Consider the following 25,247-nt stretch of genomic DNA (forward strand, 5'->3'; position numbering starts at 1 on the left):
TTGGCCTCAGGAATGGTTGTAGCTCTGGATTGACAGACAGTCTGGAGGCCATGCTTTCTGGGGTTCCTCCAGTCTCAGTCAGACCATTAAGTCTGGTCTTTTTACTAGAATTTGAGTTCTGCACCCCACCTTCCTCCTGCTCCATCCAGGACTCTGTTGTGTTCCCTGTCAAGGGGGTCATTGGTGATAGGTGGGCACCATCTAGTTCTTCTGGTCTCAGGCTGATGAAGTCTCTGGTTTATGTGGGGCTTTCTGTCTCTTGGGCTAATGCTTTTCCTTGTGTCCTTGGTGTTCTTCATTTAATCAGTTATGTTCAAAGATATAGGTAGAACCAACAACAACAACAAAAAAAACCAAACCCGTTGCTGTGAAGTCAGCCCCGACTCGTAGTGACCCTATAGGACAGAGTAGAACTGCCCCATAGGGTTTCCAGGGAGCGCCTGGTGGATTCAAACTGCTGACCTTTTGGTTGGCAGCTGTAGCTCTTAACCACTGCACTGCCAGGGTTTCCATAGGTAGAACATCATGTTAGAAATAGCAACTCTTTTAAAAAGAGTAATAGTATCTCAGGTCTGGGAAGGAATGTAGGTATTATTGTCTACTTGAAGTAACCAGAGGGATTGTCCAGATCACACAGTGTTCTAGTGATGGGTTAGGGTGAGAACTGGGAGCCCCTTCTCTGCCATCTAAATGTATTCAGTGTAGTTTCAGGCCCACCTGGTTTCAACTCCCGGCTCTTACTTGCTCTGTGGTCTTGGTTGGGCAATTTCCTTCATCTTTCTAAGACTCAGTCTCCTTACCTGTAAAGTGGGGATATAAACAGCTACCCTTATTTCCTTCTGTAAAAAAAGTTGTAAGGATTAGATGATACTAAAAAGGAGCCCTGGTGGTGCAACAGTTAAGCACTCGATGGGTTAAGCACTTGGCTGCTAACCGGAAGGTTGGTGGTTTGAATCCATCCAGTGGCTTTGTGGAAGAGAGACCCGGCGATCTGCTCCCATAAAGATTATAGCCAAGAAAACACTATGGGACAATTCTACTGTGTCACATGGAGTTTCTAGGAGTAGGAATTGACTTGATGGCAGCTAACAGGTGTGTAGAACTCTTTCCAGTGTCTCCTCCAAGTTATTGCTAATAAAGCACTGGTTTTCCTCCCAGCTCCTCCTATTTACCACGGGGCGGAGGAGGAGGAGATAGCTGTGCAGTGTCAAGCTCATCACAGAGAAAGCTAGCAAAGAGAATCCATCCTTTTTTGATGGCTGTCACTTTTAAGAAATTTGCCTCTTATAAAAAATTTTGTAGTTTCCTTCTGCATTTTAAAACACTAATTAAATTCACTATTTAAACAAAAACTACAGAAAGAGTACAAAGTATTTCAATACTTTAAGCATTAATTTTACTTAAAATTTATTTAAATTTTAATGAGATCAAATACTGTAGGTTTTTTTTTTTTTTTACAGAAGGAAACACGTAGATATGGATCAAAGACATGTTACATATGATTATGTATGTACTGTGACATACTGTGTATGCACTGTGCATGAAATATGATCAGTCTTATTCAACTCTTTTTAAAGGCAAATTGTTTTAACAAAAATATTCTTGGAATAAATTTGTCATGCATTTTTGTGCATTTTTCTGTGCACATTAGAAAGTGAAGTATTTTTTAGCATGCTAGCCTTAAAGATTTATTGAGAGAGAATACTTTAAAACTAGATAAAATGATATGGCCAATGTTTACCATGAACTTTTTATTGTTTTGTTAATGATAAATAAAAATAAAAGAAGATATCTATTTGAATTTTTATCTTTTTTATTTTTCTAAAATTATTAAGAGCTAAATAAATATTCTTTTTGTTTTTCTGGGACTGTAAAAAATTGTGAGGGTTTGGTCAGGCAGAAAAGGAAGAATAAGAATTCTCATATCCAGGATTATGTGAAGTTGTGCAAGAAACCCAGGAAGTTTGCAAATGTTGGAGCTAAACTTCCCTCACATCCTTCTCAATCTTAAGTTTCCTTTCTCTCCCCACTCTTCACGCATGCCACAGCCGCCCCAGCACCTAGTAGCACTAAACTGGTAATGAAATCCTGGCTTACCATGGCACAGCAGCAGCAAGAACCTGAGGGACTGTTCTGTTGGTACCTGAGAGTAAAAATTACCTCTAGCCTGGATAGAGGAGGAGAAAAAGGCCTTTTAAAGTGAAGAAAAGTAACAGATTCAAAGAAAGTACTTTTATCATATAAAAATGGAATAAAATAATTTGTATTCAAGCTATGTAAAGAGCATTTACAAATCAATAAGAAAAAATAGGAAAAAAAAGTCTCAAACAGGAAATTCACAAAAGAAGTACAATAACCTCACTAGCAATCAGCGAAATGCAAATTAAAGCAAAATCAGATTGGCAAAATTAAAAACTTTGATAATATATAGCATTGACCAAACCAAAACACCAAACCCACTGCCATCGAGTCAATTCCAACTCCTAGTGACTCTGTAAGACAGAGTAGAACTGCCCCATGGGGTTTCCAAGACTCTAACCTTTATGGGAGCTGACTGCCACATCTTTCACCCGAGGAGCAGCTGGTGGGTTTGAACCGCCGACTTTTCAGTTAGCAGCTGAGCATTTAACCACTGCACAACCAGGGCTCATTCAGAGTTGACCAAGGTGTAAAAAAATAGATCTCTCTCTGGTCAGAGTGTAAATTAAGTCAGCCATTTTAATATGTATTCGTTAAAATAAGAAATGTGCATGCTCTAGAGCCCAGCAATTTCATTTCTCCTTATCTATCCTAAAAGAACTCTTAGACTTACGCGCAGTGAGGCATGTATGTGTATACTCAATGCAGCATCACTTATAATCATGACAAACTGAAAACAACCGAATGCCCATCAAGTCACAAGTAGCTCAGTAAGCTATGGTGCATCTAGAACATGCAGTGCTATTCGATGGTTGTAAAGAATGAGCTAGAACCATGGGTGCTGGCAAAAAAGAATGTCTAGGACAGACTGAACGGAAAAAAAATTGTAAAACAGCCTTATGATGTGTCACCATTTATTTTTAAAAAAAGAAAGAAAGTATGAAGTAATACTGTAGATTTTCAAAAATAGTGGCTTTCGAACTCTTTTGGAAATGACCCTCCGTAAGGGACATATTTTATATTTCAACTGAGTAGATCCTCAGTACATGTGATGCACTCTGAAATTTGTCTATTCTGTTTCATTGCATTCCATTTCATTCCTTTTTTTCGTTAATGTTGGTCATGACACATTAAATTGGTTTCAGGACTCAGCCACAGTTTGAAAAATACTGTTCTAAAGGTATGTATTACATCCACGGCTGGAGGTCTGCATATCAAGCTGATACCAGGGGTTACTTTGGCAGAGCTGGCTGCAATGGACAGGAGGCCTTGAGCCTCACTTGTAATACTTCGTTTCTGTTTTGTTTTTACAAGAAGCACGTGTAATTAAACATTTTAGAAATTTTGTTTTAGACAGTGAGGAATCAAACTGTTTTCAAAGGGCAAGCATTTACTGGGATCGAGGAGGTAGTGGTCAAAGGGTTTTATGAAAAAATAACTGTTAAGTTAAATTGCATAGTTAAGTAGCTCAGAAGGTAGGCGTTCTAGCTAACCATCTCTGTTTTTGTATCTAGGGCCACAGCTGAGCACATTCTTGTGGCAAGGTAGAGTCAAACCTGTGTGATTTTCCACCCAAAATGTCATCACAAACCTAAGATCTCCCTGCCATGCTGTGAGATTTTAACTCGTCACTTACGTTAAGTCTACAAATCAAATACATAAAGTAGTCACCATAGAAACTATGAAGATCCAAACCCTCGTGTTTCAGAAATTAATGTACCTGCATCAACTTGGCTACAATACATGGTCTCTAGTTTTTGATATGGAGCTAGACAAAGAATTACATTGTAAGAATTATTTCTTCAAGAAGCACTACTGTAGAAAAGATGGCATACATACAGGTGGCCGCCTCTACAGGCTAGAGCAGACACCTCCAGTTCTCTGCTTCCTACTTTATAGCTACATTAATTCTTTCTTGAATTTTCTTCACATTTTTACCGGAAGGGGAATTTATTAAAGCTTACGTTAATGGTAAAATAATTGACGTGCAAAAGGAGTTAAACACAGTGCCTAGGGGAGATAGATCCTTTAAACGTCAACCTTTTAAACAAGTATTTACTGCAGATGAACTAGAACTAGATTATTTCTTATGCAAATTTCTGAACTAACTCAGTGAAGGTACCTACAAAGAAAATATTTCCTGACATGTATATATTTATTCTCTTTTGTATATTTTATGTCTTAACTATAAATTTTCATATGCTTATAATAAATAACTACATTAAATTTTCTCTTTCAATTGTTTTGAAAACAAAAATTTTATGGTAAAATATGCAAGCTTTCTCAGAAAGCACTTACATAAGAAGCATTTTTTTAAATCTCAGCTGTTGTTAAAGCAATAATTGTTTCCAAATTTAATTCCATGTAAGCTCAAGGTTATATGGAGGGAAGAAAAGAGGGGCTTTGGGACTTTTCTTTAGAGAGGAAAAATTGACAAGAAAAGTATTGTTCCAGAAAGTGTGCTGTAGCTTACAGGAGGAAGGAAAGAGCCCAGCGGAGGCAGACGGGGAGAAGAATAGATACTATACATCCACATATCTGAAGTCTCCCTTTCATTTTCTCCGGTGTGGATATGAGCGGGAGAGGAGGCAGAGAGGGCCCTTGTGCCTAATCTTGAGGTCAAGGCCATTCCTTTAAAGAGCTTTTCATTCCTCAAGGTTAAGAATAAACTACTTGTGGCTATGACATATGAAGCTGGGGAAGGAGCTCATATGCAATTCTACACCAAGCTAGCCTGAAACTGTGAAAGTGGTCTGGCTCAATGATGAAAATTCAGGATAAATTATAAATGTGTCCTACTTAGGCCGTGAGAGAAATCCAGGTGAAAATTATTATTAGAACTAATCAAGGGTTTGAAAGTTGCTTAATTAAGATTTTTTTTTTCCTCAGCAAGATATACTCTGTAAGATTGACTATCCAGTATTTGCATTAAGTAGTTTTAATAAAATTAGTTTTACAATGTCTTATTAAAGGAATAATGAATTTAAAAGCATGTTAGCCTCTTCACTATATCTGTCTGAAGCCTGATGATTCAGTGGTCACAATATCCTAGACACCACTGACTCCTGGTGGCAGGCTTCTGTAATTGCTGGCAAAGTATCAAAGAGATGTATAGTCTTTCAAGTGTTATGACAGGTAATGTCATTATGCTACTTCAAGGATTGAATAGTAAAGGGAAGGAATTGTGTATCACATATCATAAAATATTTAAGTGTTACAGGGTCTCTGCATATTCTCTCATTGGTAGGATAAGGGTATTTGCTTAAAATTTTTTTTTTTTATTTCAGAGTTTTACCCCATTCTCCATTAATATCACTTTTGAAAGAGAAAACTGAGTTTCTTAACTAACTGCAGAATTTATCATCCGTAGCCTCTGCGGGGATTGCTGTGTCTCAGAGGAAAGTACGTCAGATCAGCGATCCTATTCAGCAGATCTTAATTCAGCTACATAAAATCATCTATATCACACAGGTTAGTGTTCTGTTTCTTATTTTCTTTCCATCCTGAATGCAAGTTTGGTGCTAATATTGCTGAAGAACTATGCTGAGAACTTTTAATTAGAAGGAATGCTTGTTTTATCCTCTCCAACTACATATACGTGGGGACACCTTGGCTTAGCAGCAGAACTGAGAAGGTAGCAGCATAAAAAAACGAAACCATGTATGTCAGGTTTTCCCTGTGACTCCTAGCCTGCTCTCTCACTGTTTATGCCCAACCTAAAACAAAACCAAAACACTTCGACACAAATGGCCCTTCATTGTGGGGGTGACAATGAGAACAAAGTTTCTGCACAGGACAGATTATTGAATGAAGTGGATGTGTTTGATGGTGAGAGAGAAATCTAAAGAATATAGGGAGAGCAGATAAAGGGAGAGCCCCCTACCTCTAGGGCTGAGGAAGAACACCAAAGAAAGGAACAAATATGGAAGAAAACACTCTCTTCCTGGGCAGAGTTCTAGACCTCACTGGAAAAGGTAGAGAAATTTTCTGAAGTGCTTTGCTAGGGAAATTTGCAGAGAAACCTCCCTCTAGGGTACCAGAGCAAGCCATTCACAGTGTGGTATCATGCTGTGGAACTTGCTGGAAATCAGTATATGAGGGTGGTACACTGGGAGGTCACCCTTGATGGGGCCAGCAGAAGATGCCCATGGGTAGGTGCTGCACCATGGAAACAGCCCACAGGACTGCTGCCATCAAAACTCACAGGGGAGGGTGGTGGTGAGCACCACTAGGTGTCCCACATGTGCTACTGACCATTATGCCCTGTAGAGCAAGGCAAGACAGGAGCACCACGGAATGAGAAGGAAAACCCCATCCTCCTCCAGTGCCCCTCTAATGCTTTCTGCTAAGAGAGCTTCACATCCTGCTAGCTGGTTAGGGAGAACTGTTATAGTATCGCAAGCAGGGCGGTGAAGATGGGCTTGGATCTGAGAGGCAATAAATTGATACTTGGCATATATAGCCTGGTGGACAGGACAAGGAACTCTCTTGTCTGGGACCTACGCACATCTGAGTTCTATTTGCTATCCTTCCAGCTCCTCCCTGTAGCCCGGGAAGTCTTTATTTATCCTGGGGTTGGGTAGCCTGGCTCTTATCCATCAAGTTTTTCCCCACATCTGGTGTTCTTCTCAGTCACCCTGAAGGCTAACCTTTTGAGACTCAAAAGTCTAAAACTGATTACTTTTTTCTCTATTTTCTGCTGTCAGCCTTTCTCTTAAGAAATCACACAGAATTGTCTGACCAAATGAAAGAGAGTGAAGAGGTAAAAGGAAATATGAGGGAGAAACTTAGTTAATAAATCAAGATATTATTTGGCTATATCTACATCGAGTAATGATATTATATTAAAAAAATGCATTTACATTTAAATACTAATATAGAAATATTGGAAATGCATTCTTAACTCTAGTGTTATAGAAATAGCTTTAAATAGCTGTTTAGTTACCTCACTATTAACTATTAAATTGAGAGAAAATATCCTTTGAAATTTCCATATAGTTTCCATATGCCTGTTTTGCTAATTTTTACGTAAAAAAAAATTTTAATGGATGTATTCCATTTCTTTATTGGATTTCAAAGTATTTTTTTAAGCAAGAGTGAAGCTGTAAATATCGTATTCTTATACCTTTAAACTGCCAGCATAACAAATGATTTCATATTTTTTGGCAAGATGGCATTCCAGCGAGTTCAGATATAACCATTGTGAATTTTCAAATGCATTTTCAGACTACTTTAAAGTTTATGACATTGCACACGGTAAGGAACGATTCCCCTCTGGGGAACTTGAACTTGCAGTGCAAAACAAAGTCAGTTCCTTTCAAATAAAGGAGAAAAGTACAAGTCTAAAAATTATGCTAGCTTATTTGCTATGGTTTAAAAACCAAGATGAGTTTTCTCTCTCTGCTAATTGAATAGGAGAACTGCTGCAAGTAAAACGGAATTGACCAAACAAGCAAAGAAACCCTTCTTGTTCACATATGTATTTACCAGTTCAAAATCTCACAGACCCATGCCATGGTGGCCGCCATTAACTGCGGGGCCAGATACCTCCCGACAACCAGCAGATGAACTAAACAGGGGAAATGTCTTAACTTTTGACTGGCGGTGGCCTTTGCTGTCCAGTTTCCATGGAGATAGATCTGTGAAACTCATCTGTTTTGAAAGGCAGGGTGTTAAAATCCTTCCCTGCCTTTACTGACTTGACATCTGTTTTTATCAAAATGGAAATGGTAAGCTTAAGACCAGCAAACTAAGCAGGACATCGATGGTTCATTTCCATTTGCTGGAAACCAAAATCTATCTCTGGGTATATAAGGTGACCCAAGTACATATGTTAACTTTTACGTGTTATTGCTTAGGCAAGCAGGAGATTTAACTCTATAGTTATATCTTGATTGTTTTGTTAAATAAATAGTTTTGAAAATCAGCATACAGCAGCTTTAAAAATCAGACATCTGCCTCCTAGAGAACAGACAGGCAGTGTGGTTGGAGCTCCTTCAGACTGCCATTTTAACAACCACAGTTGTTGCCAACAGAAAAAAAAAAGGGGATTGGGAGTAGAAGCATGTTGCCCTCAGATGAAAATTACACTCCTGACTGTCGTCAGTGAAACACACTGTTTCTTCAGCAGTAGGGACGGATGAGAATGGAGCCATCCATTCCGTCTCATCTGACGTCTTGCTTGCTAATGGCAAGAGTGACTGAGATTAAACAGAATGCAATATTAGGGTAAAGGTTTGTTTCTCAAATTGACTCATGTTTTGGGTTTTAAATTCTGAGTTTTACATTTTGTGTATTTATTTTAATGATAATCTTTAAAGTTTTTCTCAGCATTTAGGGAAATCTCTAAAGCAATATGGCTAAATATCAACATCTTTTATAGAATGTTAATTCAAGTCTCTCCATCCAATGGGGACCTATGAACTACGGATGGTCTGCTGATGTATTTTTGGAGATACAAGAGAATGCAGTTCTTTAGAAAGAATGCATATATTATACAAGTTTGAGAAAAAAACTAGCATAAGACATGCAGATGAGATTTCACTTTTTCTTTTGTTACTTTGTGAGGTATGATAAAAACAAGCAACAAGCACACAAATCAAGCCTTTGGATGTATGACTTCAAAGAAGTTATCTTCTCTACAATCAGTTTCTTCATCAGTAAACTGGGGGTATCTTAGGGTACTATTGTGAGCTTCAAATGAAGTAGAACATTTGCAAACGTGTGTAAACTATAAGGTACCATTCTATGGTAATGTTAGTGGTGACGGTGTTTGCTCTAGCATAATGATTGTGCTAGAAGCTTCGCTATCTGAGACAGTATCCTTTCATGTTACATAATCTTTAAACTTTGATTTTCTCACTTATGAAATAAACTTGTTGCCATCAATTCCGACTCATAGCAACCCTGTAGAACAGGGTAGAACTGCCCCATAGAGCTTCCAAGGAACGGCTAAGTGGATCCGAACTGCCGAGCTTTTTGGTTAGCAGCCGAGCTATTAACCACTGAGCCACCAGCGCTCCGCCTATGAAATAGTACCTGCTTTATAAACTTGTTTTGAAAGATTACGTGAATAATGCACATAAAGGAGTAATCATAGTGCCTGGAACATAGAAATCATAAGTAGTAAAATTAATATTCTATTCTTGATATTATATTCCTTATATATATTATTATACTTATAAGGAGTCCTGGTGGCACAGTGGTTAAGAGCTCAGCCACTAACCAAAAAGGTCAGCGGTTTGAACCCACCAGTCGCTCTACTGGAGAAAGATGTGGCAGTTTGCTTCTGTAAAGATTATAGCCTTGGAAACCCTATGGGGCAGTTCTACTCTGTCCTGTAAGTTCATTAGGAGTCAGAATTGACTAAACTCAACGAATTTGGTTTGGTTTTTGGTATTATATGCAGTTAAATTATGCATGAGTCATCATTCTGTGTAGAATTTTAAAATCTTGCCTGAAAACTTTGAAGATGAGCTGCTGTCCATAGTGATAATTATTCCAATAAGATGCAGTAGCTTTCTAGACTGCCCTATGTGTGAAGCATAAGTTGACTGGATGTTAACTTATTCAAGTGGATTTTTATGAGGATTAATTCAGGCCGTTAGAAGCAATGAAAGCAGTTCTAAGTTAACTAGAACCAAAGCCAAAACCCATTGCCATCTAGTGGAATAATTTAACACTGAAAGATGCCAGCACTGGGGAAAGCCCTCTCTGAAGGAAACAGTGAACCCACTGGTGCTCCAAACCTCCAGAGTTTGCTGTACCAGACAATCAGATATTTCACCCAAGGCTTGTTGCCTGTCCCTTTGAGAGCCACATCAAAACTACTCAGGGCAGCAACTTGGTGGTCTCGGGCAACACTGCCCTCTGGCCTTTAATTTAGGGAAATGGTTACCTCTGGTGGTTAAAACAGGAGCTTATCAAACCATTATGTCTGTCCAGGCACTTTTCCCACCCTCACCACTCCAGTCCATCCGCCTGCAAGGAAAGTGCATAGTCATAATTATTGCTGTCCTTTGGCTCACACATTGAATGGAAAGGGGAAGTCAAGATACGGAAAGACACATTGCGTGTTTCCATCCTAAATGAAATTCATTCTACTTTTGCTAATCTCTCCTGCACACATATATCATCCTCATTTTCCTTCTCATCTGTCTTCCACCTGTTTATTCATTAAAGCTGGGAAATCTCTCTCTGTCTCTTTCTTTCTGTATCTTCTCGTTTCCATTTAATGTGTGAGCCAAAGGACAGCAATAATTATGACTGTTTTCTGGAGCGGGGTCATGGGAGGAGTAGTCTCGTTTTGACCAGGGTAAAAGAAAGCTGTTTAAGTATTGACATAGAAAGAGATCACGAGAAGTTCAATGCCGTCAAACTACAAACCCTTTCAGGGTATACGGAAGGGCTCCAGAATCTCCAAAACAGTCTCAATTCTTCTCTAATTAAACTTGCTTTGACAAAAGCACTGGCGTTAAAGGTGCATTTTAAAAACATTTTCCAAGTGCATTGTTTCTCTGCTTTGTATAATGATGGTGCTTTATGATGGGCCCTTCAGTCTGTTGTGTTTGGGATGATGGGCAGTTTTGCTTTGGCTATAAAATCAGCTGTTGTGAGCCCCAGAGACCCTGTTATCCACTCTCCTATTACCTTTTATATATTGCCATATTCCTTGTGTTAGTCAGGATAAGGTAAGTTACACTGCACTAACAGATACACCCTGAAATTTCCTGGCTTAGCACAATAAAGATTATTTCTCACTTGGTTAAAGTTTGACTGACCCGAGGCCCCTCCTCCATGTTGTGGCTGCTCCATCTGGAAATGTGGACGCCACACTCCCTCAGGAGGGAGGGAGAGATAGAGGAAGCACACTGGGTTTTAACTCCTCATCCTCCAGTGACACACGTCATTTTCATTGGCCAAAACTAGTCACATGGCACCAACCACCTTGTAAGGGAGTCTAGAGAATGGAGGGGAAGAGGGACCTGTGGGGTGGGCGTGGGGATGGGGGTAGGTGGGCGGCAGCATGGTGGTGGTAGTAATAACTGTGTCTGCCATATTTCTCTTTCTTTTGTTCTGAGCTTTGAGTTCCGTTCGTCTTTTTATCTTGGAAGCTCCTGCTGCCACATTTCCCTTCCTACCCTAGCCTCTTCCATCTTTTTTTTTTTTAAATTGGTTCCTTTCTCTCTCAAGTCCTCTCTCTGTTTTAAACAAAACCAAACATTTCAACCCTGAGGCACCTTATAATTCTTATTTTTTTCTCTGTTATCCTTCTCCTAAGCTTCATCCCTCTTTGCTTCCCAAGACCTTTGATTTCTTTGTATAAATCTAACTTGCAAAGCATTATAAAATTACTTTTTGAAAATCCCCATTTTCATCCAATTACCCTATTTTCTAACACTCTGGAGTGACTTCCTATGACTTACTTATTAAATCTAAATCATCCTGGCTCAGCCCTAATAGTTATGTGCCTCATAACGTCCGTTCGGGCCACGTCTGACCACATATACATCTATATAATAGGCTTTATGGCAGTCCGTTCTTAAGAAAGAGTTATCTGTAAGTTGAATGTTCATAACCTAGGGACTGACTATAATATGGTGTTCAAAAAATGTCCAAATCACATAATGACCTATTTCACAGAAGGTATCGTGGACAGTAAGCAACTCACGACTGTATATCCTAATTCATTCCGTCTTTCTCCTGGATAAGATTTGTCCCTAAAATCAGCTCTTTCTCCAGCTGAATTTTCAGGAGCACTCACAGGCAGGCATTTGACTTCTTCTGATCTAAAGTATCAAATCCTTCAGGACAAGAGCCAGGGCTGGGGTATTTAGCACAGTTTTGGGAATGCAGTAAGCACCTAAAGATCTGATAAAATGTATATTACCTTGTCAGAGCTACAGAATTCAATTTTCTGTGTGGAATTAATAAATCATTTAGTTTTTAGGTGAAAATAATATCAATAAAATGAAAGAATAAGATAAACGGAAGCAGACTTTGTAAAGAGAGCAAAGTAATGTATCTTACTACTTCTGGATTGTAGGATGAAGAGTTGTAGCATATAGCTACATGCTGTTTAGAGTCAAACCTAAATTCTTATTTAGTCCTGTTGAATGAATATTGTTACACTGACCATCAGTAAGTACTTCCAGGGAGTCAGCTGTGCAACATTAACAATTTGGTTATAATGAGTCTTTTCTCATTTCATATAGCTTCCTCCGGCTCTGCACCACAATTTGAAAAGAAGGGTTATAGAGAGATTCAAGAAATCCCTCTTCAGCCAGCAGAGTAACCCTTGCAATTTGAAATCTGAAATTAAAAAGGTACAGTATTCTGTATATAGGAATTCTTTGGTTAATAAAACCACATCATAAGAGTTATATTTTATACCTCTTTTGTTTTGGAATTTAAGCCCTATCTCTATTAAGGGATATTATCACTGCTTTAAGATACCCGGTTGGGGATATGGCTTTGCCTCTAATTTTCTCATTTTTATTTCTGAACCCATCATTTTCAGAAGCGTGATAAGTTCTTTGAGTATTATTGCATGTTTGCCTAATAATAATTGTTATTAAAGTATCTTTAATTTTTAAATGTACATATTTTAGCCTCTTTTATAGGATTATTTCCAGTATTTTATTAGAATAGTGCTCAGCAAGCACCTAAATTGAAAGTTAGGGGCTAAATTTTAGCCTCTAACAAGCTTTGCCACTCTGAACAAGTCATTTAACCATCTGAGGCCTTGGTTTTTTATCGTCTATGGGGGTTGAAAGTTCTTTCCATCTTTGACTTCTACGATCTGCTATACTTTGGGTACCAGTAAATATTTCTGTTCATACACATAGAAACTAGATCACAAACAAGGTAAATCAACGAGACAGGAAGAAAATTGTTTACCTCTGGTGAACACAAGTTGGTGGCAGGTAATCCCTCTGTCCTGCTTGCTAGCCATATTGGGTACCACCCCAGAGGTTGTCATGAACTCTGATTCTCTTATTCCTGAAAGACTTTAGACACAAGCAACTTAGGCTCTCCTGGATAAAGAAACTTGGTCTCACTCCAATTTCCTATTTTTTAATTTTATCATATACTTAAATTTGGCTTAGTCACACTGCCAATGAACTTTTACTTTAAAGTTTCTTTTTTTCCCTCACGAACCCATTCTTAAGCATGAACTTATTCATTATTCAGGAAATATGATGGACTCTTTGATACAAAAATGCAAGCAGTATGTTTTATTTATTTATTTTTTAATTGTACTTTAGATGAAGGCTTATAGAACAAATAGCTTAAACAGTACACATACTGCCTTATGACATTGGTTAACAACCCCACAACATGCCAACACTGTTCTTCTCAACCTTGGGTTCCCTGTTACCAGCTTTCCTGTCCCCTCCTGCCTTCTAGTCCTTGTCCCTGGGCTGTTGTGTCCCATTAATCTCGTTTTGTTTTATTGGGGCTGTCTAACTTTGGCTGAATAGTGAACCTTGGGAGTGACTTCATTACTGAGCTAAAAGGGTGGCCGGGGGCCATACTCTTCAGGGTTTCTCCAGTCTCTGTCAGGCCAGTAACTATGGTCCTTTTTTGTGTGTTAGAATTTTGTTCTACATTTTTCTCCAGCTCTATCCAGGACCCTCTGCTGTGATCACGGTCAGAGCAGTCAGTAGTGGTAGCCGGGCACCATCTAGTTGTACTGGACTCAGTCTGGTGGAGGCCGTGGTAGTTATTGGCAAGCAGTATGTTTTTTGCTTTGTTGCCTTACATCAGTGGTGCCTGCACACACACACACACACACACACACACACACACACACACACACATAGGAGATGGGGGAAAAAGACAGCTGCAGGTCAACAAAACATAAACCCACCTCATCAGAGATTAGAGAGTGGCGATTTTTTTCATGGGTTGTGTTGAAAAAAGACCAAGAAGCAAAGCTAGAAGAGATCAAAGCCAAAGTGGAAGAGACCTCCGATATTTATTTCATGATATTTACATACTATATCACGAATACCAATAAATTTATTTTAAAAAGACAGAAACTCAAATCTGCCTTGAAAAGATTACATGTTGCTAGGTTTTTTTTATGGTTATTATTAAAATGATATTCAGAATAATCCAGTTTGTACACAAACTCATTTTAACCAACATCCTAGTTTCACGGGATGAAGGGGTCTGCTGACAACTGCCTGATGCACAAAGCCAGCTGCAACTCTTCCCCCACTCAGTGATTTTCCATCAGCACATGTCCTCAAAGCAAATCATTATCTCTCTTATTACTTAGGTTTTTGGTCTTGTATCTCATCCTTGCTGTCTTCCTTTCCTATCCTGACAGAGAAGAGACTTTCTTTTGTTAAATTGCCTCCCTCCCTCCTGGTCTGACTTTCTCTGTATTGTGCCCACATCTCTCATAAGAGCACTTCCCTGCTGTTCTCCTTGGCTTTTTTTCCCAGCTGCCGTCGAGTCAATTCTGATTCACGGCAACCCCATGCGTGTCAGAATAGAGCTGTGCTCCATAGGGTTTTCAGTGGCTCATTTTTCAGAAGTAGCACGTTTTTACACAAATAACGCACGTTCTATGTTTGTTTGCCAACTACAATGCATAAAGAAAAATAGGCATGGGGTGGGCATGGTTGGCAAACAGACATAGAAGGTGTGCATTATTTGCGTAAAAATACGGTAGATCTCCAGGCTTTTCTTCTGAGGAACCTGTGGGCGGACTTGAACCTTCAGTCTTTCAATTAGCAGCCAAAGGCTTAATCATTTGCACCACCCAGGGAAACCCCTGGTAATTTGAGAGCAACTCAATTCTCAAAAGCAAAAAACCCTCCTCTTGCTGGGGAAGTAAAATTCAGAGCTGTGTGGGGTGGCAGGCAGAGCGCTTAGGGGAGCACAGGTGAGGGATAGACTCATCCTCGTTTTCAGCTTGGTTAAGAGGCAGATAAAACTCTCCTTGGAAGAATTCCATTGGTTCCTGCTCTCATATTACAAGCACACAGTGATCTATGGAACATCTGGTGTGGATCCTTAGGTCAGGCAAGGGCCTATATATGGTTTAGGATTTAGGGGTTGTAAAAGGGGAACACTCAGCTCCAGGGCTCAGATTGTGGTCAACAGAAGGGCAGTCCCAGTGTTCCATAGGATGCCCCTGGCTTGAGCTATCCTCCATGAAGGTGGTTCATACCATCCTGGTGTAGACCCTCCTGAGCCAGGGAGGTAGGTCTCATCTCCTGTATGCTAAAGCCAGCTCCAGCCTGGGAGACTGAAATACTTCTTATTCTTCACCACGGAACCGAGAAGCTACTTCCTCCATAAAAAGCTTTCATTTTCCCTGTCCAGAATTAATCTCCCCTTTCTCTATGCTTGAATCACTTTTTCATCCATATGATTGTGTTCTAAATAGCTATTCAGCTGCCTTACTTTTCTGTTTCCCCCTAAGTCATTAAGTGTGTCATTTTTATCCTTGATTCCCCAGAGCATTGCCCAGTGCCTGGCACATAGTAGGTACTCAATGTGCAACTGGTGAATAAATGAAAGAAGCCCCCACCCCCATCTAAACCTAAACGAGAAGAGTGTGTGACTTTTGTTTGCCCCCACTGCTGGAATAATCTTTTTTTTTTTAACTGTTGTAATTAAATGAAGTTTACATTTCAAGTTAGTCTCCCATACAAAATTTTTTTTTCACATACATTGTTATGAGACCCCAACCGCTCACCCCATTCTGCGACAGCACACTCCTCCCCTCCGCCCCTGATTCCCCATGAAATTCAACCAGCTCCTAACTCCCTCTGGCTTCCCATCTCACCTCTGGACAGAAGCTGCCCCTTTGGTCTCTTGTATCTACTTGACTAAGAGGCACATTCTTCATGAGTATCACTTTATGTCCCACAGTCCAGTCCAATCCCTGTCTGAAGAGTTGGCCTCGGAAATTGTTTTAGTTCTGGGGTGATAGAGAGTCCAGGGGCCGTGATTTCCAGGGCACCTCCAGTCTCAGTCAGACCATTAAGTCTGGTCTTCTTACTAGAATTTGAGTTCTGCATCCCATTGTTCTACTGCTCCATCAGGGACCCTCTGTTGTGTTCCCTGTCAGGACGTTAATTGGTGGTAGCCGGGCACCATCTAGTTCTTCTGGTCTCAGGCTGATGAAGTCTCTGATTTATGTGGCCCTTTCTGTCTCTTGGGACAATACTTTCCTTGTGTCTTTGGTATTGTTCGTTCTCCTTTACTCCAGGTGGTTGGGACCAATTGATGCATCATAGATGGCCACTTGCAAGCTTTTAAGACCCCAGATGCCACTCACCAAAGTAAGATGCAGAACATTGTCATAATAAGCTTTGTTATGCCAATTGACATAGATGTCCCCTGAAAGCATGGTCCCCAGACCACGTATCCCTGCTACTCTGTCTCTCAAAGTACTTGATTGTATTGAGGAAACTTCTTAGCTTTGGTTTAGTCCAGTTGTGCTGGCTTCCCCAGTAGTGTGTGCTATCCTTCCCTTCACCTAAGATGATTCTTCTCTACTGTCTAGTTAGTGAATAACACTCACCCTCCCTCCCCACCCCTGTAACCATCAAAGAATGTTTTCTTCTGTGTTTAAACCTTTCCTTGAGTTCTTATAATAGTGGTCTTATACAGTATTTGTCCTTCTGTGACTGACTAAATTCACTCAGCATAATAAGTTCCAGCTTCCACCATGTTATACGATGTTTCACAGCTTCATCATTGTTCTTTATTTTTGCGTAATATGGAATAATCTTTTGATAGAGATAATTTTTATTAGGAAATGGATTGTTTTTGTCCTCTGTTTAGTCATAGAGGGGAGTCCTTGGGTGGCACAGATGGTTAATGTGCTTGGCTGCTAACTGAAAGGTTGGTGGTTTGAATTCACCCAGAGGTACCTCAAAAGAAAGGCCTGGAAATCCACTTTTGAAAAATCAGCCATTGAAAACCCTATGGAGCACAGTTCTACACTGACACGCATGGGGTCGCCATGAGTCAAAATTGACTCAATGGCAGCTGGTTGTTATTTTACAGTCATAGTGGAGTGGCTGATTAGCCTTTGCCTGACACAGTCGCCCCACACCAGGGCTGTGGAAGCAGTAAGCGGGGACAACATATAAAATGCCCTTGATTTTCACCTTCCCCTTTGAAACATCTCCTGAACTCCAGGGACTCCGTGTCTCCAGTTTGAAGGAGCTGGAGTTGTTTTGGGAAGACTGTGCCTACTTAATATAAGACTCCAAATGATTAAAAAAAAAAAAAAATTAAAAAGTTGCCATCAAGGCAATTCCAACTCATGGAGACCCCATGTGTGATAGAGTAGAACTATGCTCCATAGGAATTTTCAGTGGCCTATTTTTCAAAGTAGATGGCCAGGCCTTTCTTCTGAGGCACCTCCGGGTAGACTTGAACCTTCGGCCTTTTGGTTAGCAGCTGAGTATGTTAACCGTTTGCACCACCCAGGGACTCTGAAGGATATATACCCTGTTGCTGTCACGTCGATTCTGACCCATAGCGAAGGATACATAGAGGCATCAAAAAACAGAAAGGCCCTTTTCTAAGAAGTGGAGCTCTTTATCTCAGCAAAGTGGCCTCCAGTCTGGTGGTGCTCAGCCTTGACTGAAGTTGCTTGGGAGAATAAAGCAAATGTGTAATCTTGTTTGTGTCTTTGGGAGCTGGGATTTTCAGCATGGAAGAAAGGAGAAACACAAGTAGGACAGAAGAGATTAGTTCAAATTAGAGTTGGAAGTGTCAGTATGAATGAGTTGAGTCTTATCCATTAAAAATATACAGATTTCCTAATATTTTCACTAAAAAGGTCTGGAAACTAATCTAGTAGCAATGAGCACCTGGGTTGTCCTGGAGATACAGCTGATTGCAGCTCTAGGACAGTAACTGTACAAGATGAGAGCGGAATATCTTGACGTGACAGCATAGCAAGGATGCTATCACAGACTACTGAGGTGTGGCAAAGGACTCAGGAGCCAACTTGAAGAGGCTCTCACTGGCTGACCATTGGGATATTGCAGCATCAATAAGAATAATAACTGCAGTGGATTGAAAGATTAAACAAGTTTAAATCCAAGAGTTCATAATGATCCTCAAAATTAATCGCTTCTTGGTTGCCTTTGGAGGATGCTAGGTAACCAACTCATTATTTTGCAAGTTATTTACAAACGGAAAGAATCAAGCATTTATCCTTCCTTTTCCTTATGAATTCTGTCTCAGGGTTACTGAATGGTTGATAAGGGGAAGTTTCTCATTATAGAAGTACTTCAAGAAATAAGTGCCGAAGGTATAATAGAACATCACCATTTTGCAGCCCCTAATGAAATAATGATCTAGTCGCTGTGAGTTGAAATTGACTCAGTGGCACACAGCAGCAGCAACATAACAAGACGCAATCACCAATGGCTGCTAACATCACAAAAAGAGGCAAACGGACATTGTATGCCTCCTAGTGGAGGCACACAGCACCATCTATGAAGTATTCTCGCCAAAACTTTGAATCTAAATGAATCAAACCTCTAGATTAGAGGTCAGTAAGCTATGGCCCTCGGGCCAAATCCAGTCTGCTGCCTGATTTTGTACATACATTTTTATTGGAACATAGCCACACCCATTGCTTACATATTGTCTGTGGCCTCTTTCCCCACTACAGTGACAGCAATGAGTAGTCGTGGCAGAGACTGTATGGCCTGCAAAGCCGAAAATACGGAGCCATTCTGACGTAATGGTTAAGAGCTTGGCTGCTAACCAAAAGGTCAGCTGTTCAAATCCGTCAGCCTCTCCTTGGAAAACTTACGGGACAGTTCTACTCTGTCCTATAGGGTCACTGTGAATTGGAGTCGACTTGATCGAAGGCAATGGTTTTTTTTTTTTTTTTTATCTGACCTTTTAAAGAAAAAGTTAGACCTCTGCTCTAGATATAACTATCCGTGTGCAGCAAATAAACCCATTGCTGTCAAGTCAGTTCGGACTCATAGCAACCCCCTATAGGACAGAGTAGAACTGCCCCATAGGGTTTCCAAGGAGCAGCTAGTGGATTCGAACTGCTGACCTTTTGATTAGCAGCCTAATGCTTAACCACTGTGCCACCAGGGATCCACAGCAAATAAAGGAACTTGTTAAATGACACCATAGGGATAATCAGAAAAATCCAGACTAGGAATCTACAGGACAAATGATTTATTTTCTTAAACAAATAAATTGCAGGGTGAGGAGAGAAGAGGCAGAGAAAAAATTAAGAATCTTAGAAAAAAGAATCAACCATTTACCTGATTTGAACAAAGAAACTCTTAAAAAATTTAAATATATGTTTATGAGACAATCAGGAAAATTTGAACATGATTATATGTTTAATTACATTAAAGAATTATTAATTTCTCTGAGGTGGAATAATTGTTTTGTAATTTTGTTTTAAAAAGAAACTCATTTTTTTAAGGAGCCGTGCTGAGATACGTGCGGATGACGTGATATGACGCACATATTTGCTTCCAAATCCCAGGGTAAAGAAGAGGTAGGAAGGAAGGTAGAGGAGGTGTAAATGAAACAAGATTGGCCATGTTTAAGCTGGGTGATGGGTACATAGAGTTTATTATATTGTTCTCTCTTTGTAAATGTTTGAAGTTTTTTATAATAAAAAGTGTTTGTTTTTTTTGTTGTTAAGAAAGAATTACCTGGGGGTTTTTTTGTTCTGTTTTTAACATTACTGCCAAGCTCCTCCCCTACCGAAGCCTGGGCATTAGCATTTAAAAACAGCAAGGACTGAGAGTCATTGCGAGTACCTTACAAATGTCATTTGGATCAAGGAGTAAAACAGACGAAAGAATCTGGACCTAGAAGGGAAGCGGTTGCTGCCATGCCCAGCAGTTCTCACATTTTGCTGCACAGTCCAATCACCCCACACTAATTAAATCAGACTCCCTTGGGGTAGGATCCAGGCATCAGATATTTTTTTTATTGTTGTTGTTTTTCAAAGCTCCCAGTTGATTCCAAGATGCAGCCAAGGTTGTGAACCAGTATCCTGGTAAGTTCAGTGTTTCGCAAAGTGGCCAAATGGTTTAGGCTACTAACCGGAGGTTGACAGTTTGAATCAACCCAGAGGCACCTTGGAAGAAAAGTCCTAGCAGTCTACTTCCAAAAGATTATAGCCACTGAAAACCCTATTGAGGGCAATTCTACTCTGACACGCATAGGGTCGCCATGAGTCAGAAGCTACTCAACAGCAGCTGGTTTGGTTTGGTTTTGGTTTATCCATCACCCGGGGACCTTGTTAACAAATGGGATCTGATTCAGTAGGTGTGGGGAGGGGCTGAGATTGTGCTCTTCTAACAAGCTCTGATCTAGGGACACGCTAGAGTAGTAAGGCCATAAGATATGTACTTGCCAACTATGAACTTATGGTCTATCCAACAGACTTGGGAAATTTGATTAGAAAGATAGGCTGTCTGATAGGCCAGAAAATATTATGCAGATAACAGTTGCACCCTGGGGCCTACAATTCTGCATTTCTAGCCAGCTCCCAGGTGATGCCAGTGCTGCCAGTCTATGGGCCACACTTTGAGTAAGAAGGCCCAGGCGTAGCCCAGTGACATTCTCCCCTTGTTACGAACTAGATTCCCCAGAACTGCTTCCTGTCACCATGGGCCTTCCTGGCACTTCTTTTTGGTTCCTCTTCACCTCAGATCAGCAAGGTCAAGTTTACCTTGTGTCAGCTGTCAATCTCTTTAATTCCTAACTCTGGTGTTCAGCTCTTTTCCAGGGAGAAAAGAATATCTCGGACTTGAGTTAATGACTCTTGGGCATAAAAGAGCCATGCCTTATATTGGCTAGCCCTCTTCAGGGCCTCATGGGTACATCATGAGCCAGCAGTGCCCAGCACTGACCCATATGGACCAGGTAGACACTCTTACAGCACAGCTCTCCTGACCTGCTGGGCCAGCTTACCCTTCACCCTCCACCTCCCACACCACCTCCAGTGTCTGGGGTGTGGAGCTCTTGTGTAATTAGCGTAGAACTGTGGTTTGCCCACTTCCTTTTAGCTTTGGAATCCCTGGTGGAAATGCAGATTCCACAACGGCAAGAATGCTTCTGGTAGAAGTAGAAGTGAGGTTGGGGGTGTGAATCCCTGGAGCTTGGGAAACGCTGCATAGGGAGAATGGTGGAGCTGTTGATGAGCAGCACGTGTGCGCGCGCATGTGTTTAAGTATGAGAAAACTGTATAAATATTGGACGTTTCTGTTAAGATGGTCTATAAACATCTAATGAAAAAACTAACAGAAAGGGGCGGGAAGTTAAAAACAGAAGATGATAAATAAGGGTATATGGTATGTGTCGAATGTGGTATAATTCTGTTAAAGAGGACAAGGAAAACCTAAACAAAATTAGGCCAGACGCCTCGTGAGTGAAGTGTAGTGGAACACATTGAAAAATTTCTCAGCCCTGGAACCTAATTCATTTACTTTTGGCACAGTTTCCTTCAGAGTCCTACCTCAGTCAGTTAGATTCCAAATAATTTGTGTTGTTGTTCTACCACGTTGATAACCGTGTTTTGTGTTGTGGAAAAGAAGATGCAGTGTTGGGAGTTTAATAAAGATTACATCTGTATTTTCTCATTGTTTCATTCTATTTAAGTTTTGCTAAAAAGCGCTATATTTTCAATTGACCAATTAAGTGCCCACTCCTTAGAACTGTGGGTGTTTATTTAGAGCAGTAGAACCCCGTTACGTCAGCTAAGAAAGAAGGTCTTATTTTTTCTTCCAAACAGAGCATATGTGCTAAAAACAGAAGTCACACGGTTGGCAAGAGAGGGGTCACACGATGTTGGTATAGGCCTGCTGAACCAACTCAGAGCCTTGTGAAGCCATAGGGGCCACTGCTTAATGAACATCTGTTATATCATTCATACCTCCACCTATCAGATGGGGTTTTCCTTTACCATTCTGGCGTGTCTAGAGTTGGACTTACTGCCTTCTTCTCTGTTCCAGTATCAGTGTCTGTGGCGTTAGAAGCACCAGTTTTCCTTCTGCTTAGTCTTTAAACCTAATGAATTTTAGTCCTTGCCTTCATCCACAGACCAATCCCTCTAAGGATTTGCAATCCTTAAGCTAAAGGAGACTGCTAATGTGACACACTCATTAGAACCTCAAAAACTCCTCTCTTGAGGGCTTGAAATCAATGAGAAAGACTTGTCCTTTCCATACGAAAATGTCAAGCTTGGCCTCTCCAGGTTGCAATTCAGTACTTCACTGTGAGGCTTTAAACATCTTCCTGTCTGTGAAATCTTTAGGATTCCAAGGTGTACACGTAATAATTAAACAAGTCAAATAAGCTTTCTATAATTAGGATGAGTATTTCAGCCAGCCGAATTACTCCTGTGCTAAACTCTATGAAAATATACCACCCGAAGTCTTTTGAAAGGTAATACCAGGAACTCACTTTCAGCATCGTTAGAGACATGTTAAGAAGCTTAGTCGGAGTGACATACTAGCTGAGATAATGAGAAATACAGAATTCTGAGGGCCACCTCCATGGTATCCTACAGCCCTGACGAGAAAGTTATTAAGCTGGTGATTGTCAGATCCAGCTGCATTATGGTATGTCACAATCTTATCATTTTACAGACGGATTATTAATTTTAGCAGAAGCAAGGAAAATAAATTTTCAAGAAGTAAAAAGGATGGAACCATGAGTTTTTCCCAGAGTGCAGTAGGTAGTAGGTCCTCGAAAACATGGAGACTGGAAAACTCACAAATGATTTGTATTTACAGTATCCAAAGTACATTAGTGAAATAATTATCCATTGTTAATATAAAATATTTGTATGTACCTGACTGTAGTACATATAAACCAAAAAGCCTTTTGCCGTCGAGTCGATTCTGACTCATAGTGAGCCTATAGGACAGAGTAGAATTGCCCCATAGGGTTTCCGGTGAGCGGCTGGTGGATTTGAACTGCCAACCTTTTGGTTAGCAGCCATCCTCTTAATCACTGCACCGCCTGAGCCCCATAATACATATAGTGAGGTACACATACAGCTCCATGAACTTTTACAGAAGTATATATTCACCTGTGTGACTGCCACCCACATCAATATATAGAAAATTTCCAGCCTTATAGAAGGCTCTCTAGTACCCTCCTCTGGTCAAACCCCACCCTCTGCCACAAGATAATCATTATCCAGAATTGACTGGAGGGCAACCAACAACAAGAACAACAATCTCTGTCACCATTCATGAGTTTTCCCTGACAGTGAAAATGTATATAAATGAATTCATACTCTATTCTTTTGTCTCTGGCTTCTTTTGCTTCATATCTACCCATGTTGCTGTGCATAGAGGTAGTTGGTCTTTTTTATTGCTTTGCAGAATTCCATTGTCTGAGCACACCACAATGTACCTATCCATTTTTCTGTCCATGGACATTTGAGTCTGTTCTGATTTTTAGTTATTGTGAATAAAAGTGTATGGACCTTCTTGTACATGTCTTTTGATTGACATATGCACTCATTTTTCTTGGATAAATACCTATGAGTGGGATTGCTGGGTCATAGAGTGAGCATATATTGTTGACTTTGCTATACGGCCAAACTGTTTTCCCAAGTGATTGAACAATGATGTATTTTCATTGATCATTTATTAATTCATGAATGATCATTTATTAATTCATGAATGATCATTTATTAATTCATGAGTGATCACAATGATCATTTATTAATTCATGCACAGGGTATGTGCATCCAAGGTAACTAGTATTGTGTAATCCAGGTTGTGCCATTTGTTTCTGGTTCATTAATATGGATTGACATTTTAAAAGTATATTAACTCAGGCACAAGAACTTGGCCGGCCCAAGTGCTGGTTAGAATTAAAGGTGAAAGGAGGGTGAAAAATGTTTAGAGCCTAAAATTTTATTTTAAAAATTCAGCTGTAAAGATGGACATTAAACAATTGGAACTTTAATAAATTCTGTCATTTGGTGAATTGCTCTTTACTTCAGAGTGTTGGGAAGAAATGTTTAGAGATTAAAATTAATTCGTGGTAATTTAGAAAAGTGTTATTAAGAAACTAGTTTGCCTTGGTCAGGCAAGAAAGCATTGTTCAAAGCAGGTACATGAAAAAATCGTGATTTGAGCTAAACATAGTTCTGTTGAATAATTGGAGTTTATTCCTCCTACGCCTGATAAAAATAACATTTTGATGTCCCAGACCCCATGCCATTATTTTTCTATCCATTTTTATTTTTCTCTCATAAAACTGTAGAGTTTTTGTTTTTGTTTTTTTTCATGTGGCCAGGGAATTTTGTACTTACTTTCACTATAATTTGCCTGCTTCCAATTTATAAGTTATTTTGGAAGGTGTTTCTTTGTTAATTTACAAGGAATTGGAAAGCACAGAGCACTAACTTTTCTGTATAGTGACCTAGGAAAATAGAAAACCTCACACAGAGGCCGCATGTCATTTGTCTCTGAGTTTAAAGTAAGATGTGCTTTTGCTTTTCCCGTTTCAGTTATCTCAAGGATCTCCAGAACTGATTGAGCCCAACTTCTTTACAGCAGATTACCACTTATTATGTCATTCATCAGGTGGAAACGGCCTGTCCCCTAATGACCCAACAGGTAATGGCCATCGCAGGTGGGAAATCAGACTTGCAGATAGAAATACATTGTTTGGATCAACAGTTATCCCTAATAGCTGATCTTCAATTTAAAAGAAAATAGAGCTTATTTTTGTTATCTCTGGCAATAGTTGGAAGGGGTATCTGATAAGAATCTAGAAGTTCTCCGAGATTCTTCTTACCCAGTTGTGGCAGCTTCCTTGATCATTTATTAACACCGTAAATAAACAATAGAAACTGTGTGGGTGAACTGTATTTCCTTTTATTCCTTCCTGCTTATGTGATGATGGAAAATCAAATGCTCAAAAGCATCCAGTGAGAGAAAAAGTAGAAACAAAGAGCTTGAATACTCATACTGGAGAAGATTTGAAACTTACTTGAAGAATTCACATCAGACAGACATCTATCTATCCATTCATCCATCCATGCACCCACCTACCCATCCATGCACCCACCTACCCATCCACCCATCCATCTACCCACCCACCCA

General features: G+C 39.9%; 1 protein-coding gene across 1 annotated transcript in view; it reads left to right on the top strand.

Moving 5' to 3' along the window:
* NEK10 (NIMA related kinase 10) overlaps nucleotides 1-25,247 on the top strand; it is a 214,370-nt gene that overhangs the window by 181,818 nt on the left and 7,305 nt on the right. The window contains 4 exon segments of the mRNA XM_004377369.2: nucleotides 3,654-3,683; nucleotides 5,510-5,610; nucleotides 12,354-12,464; nucleotides 24,650-24,758. Of these exon segments, the coding sequence (XP_004377426.1) occupies nucleotides 3,654-3,683; nucleotides 5,510-5,610; nucleotides 12,354-12,464; nucleotides 24,650-24,758 (351 nt within the window).

The sequence above is a fragment of the Trichechus manatus genome, unplaced genomic scaffold (genome assembly GCF_000243295.1).
Source record: "Trichechus manatus latirostris isolate Lorelei unplaced genomic scaffold, TriManLat1.0 scaffold00049, whole genome shotgun sequence".
Classification (NCBI taxonomy): Eukaryota; Metazoa; Chordata; class Mammalia; order Sirenia; family Trichechidae; genus Trichechus; species Trichechus manatus.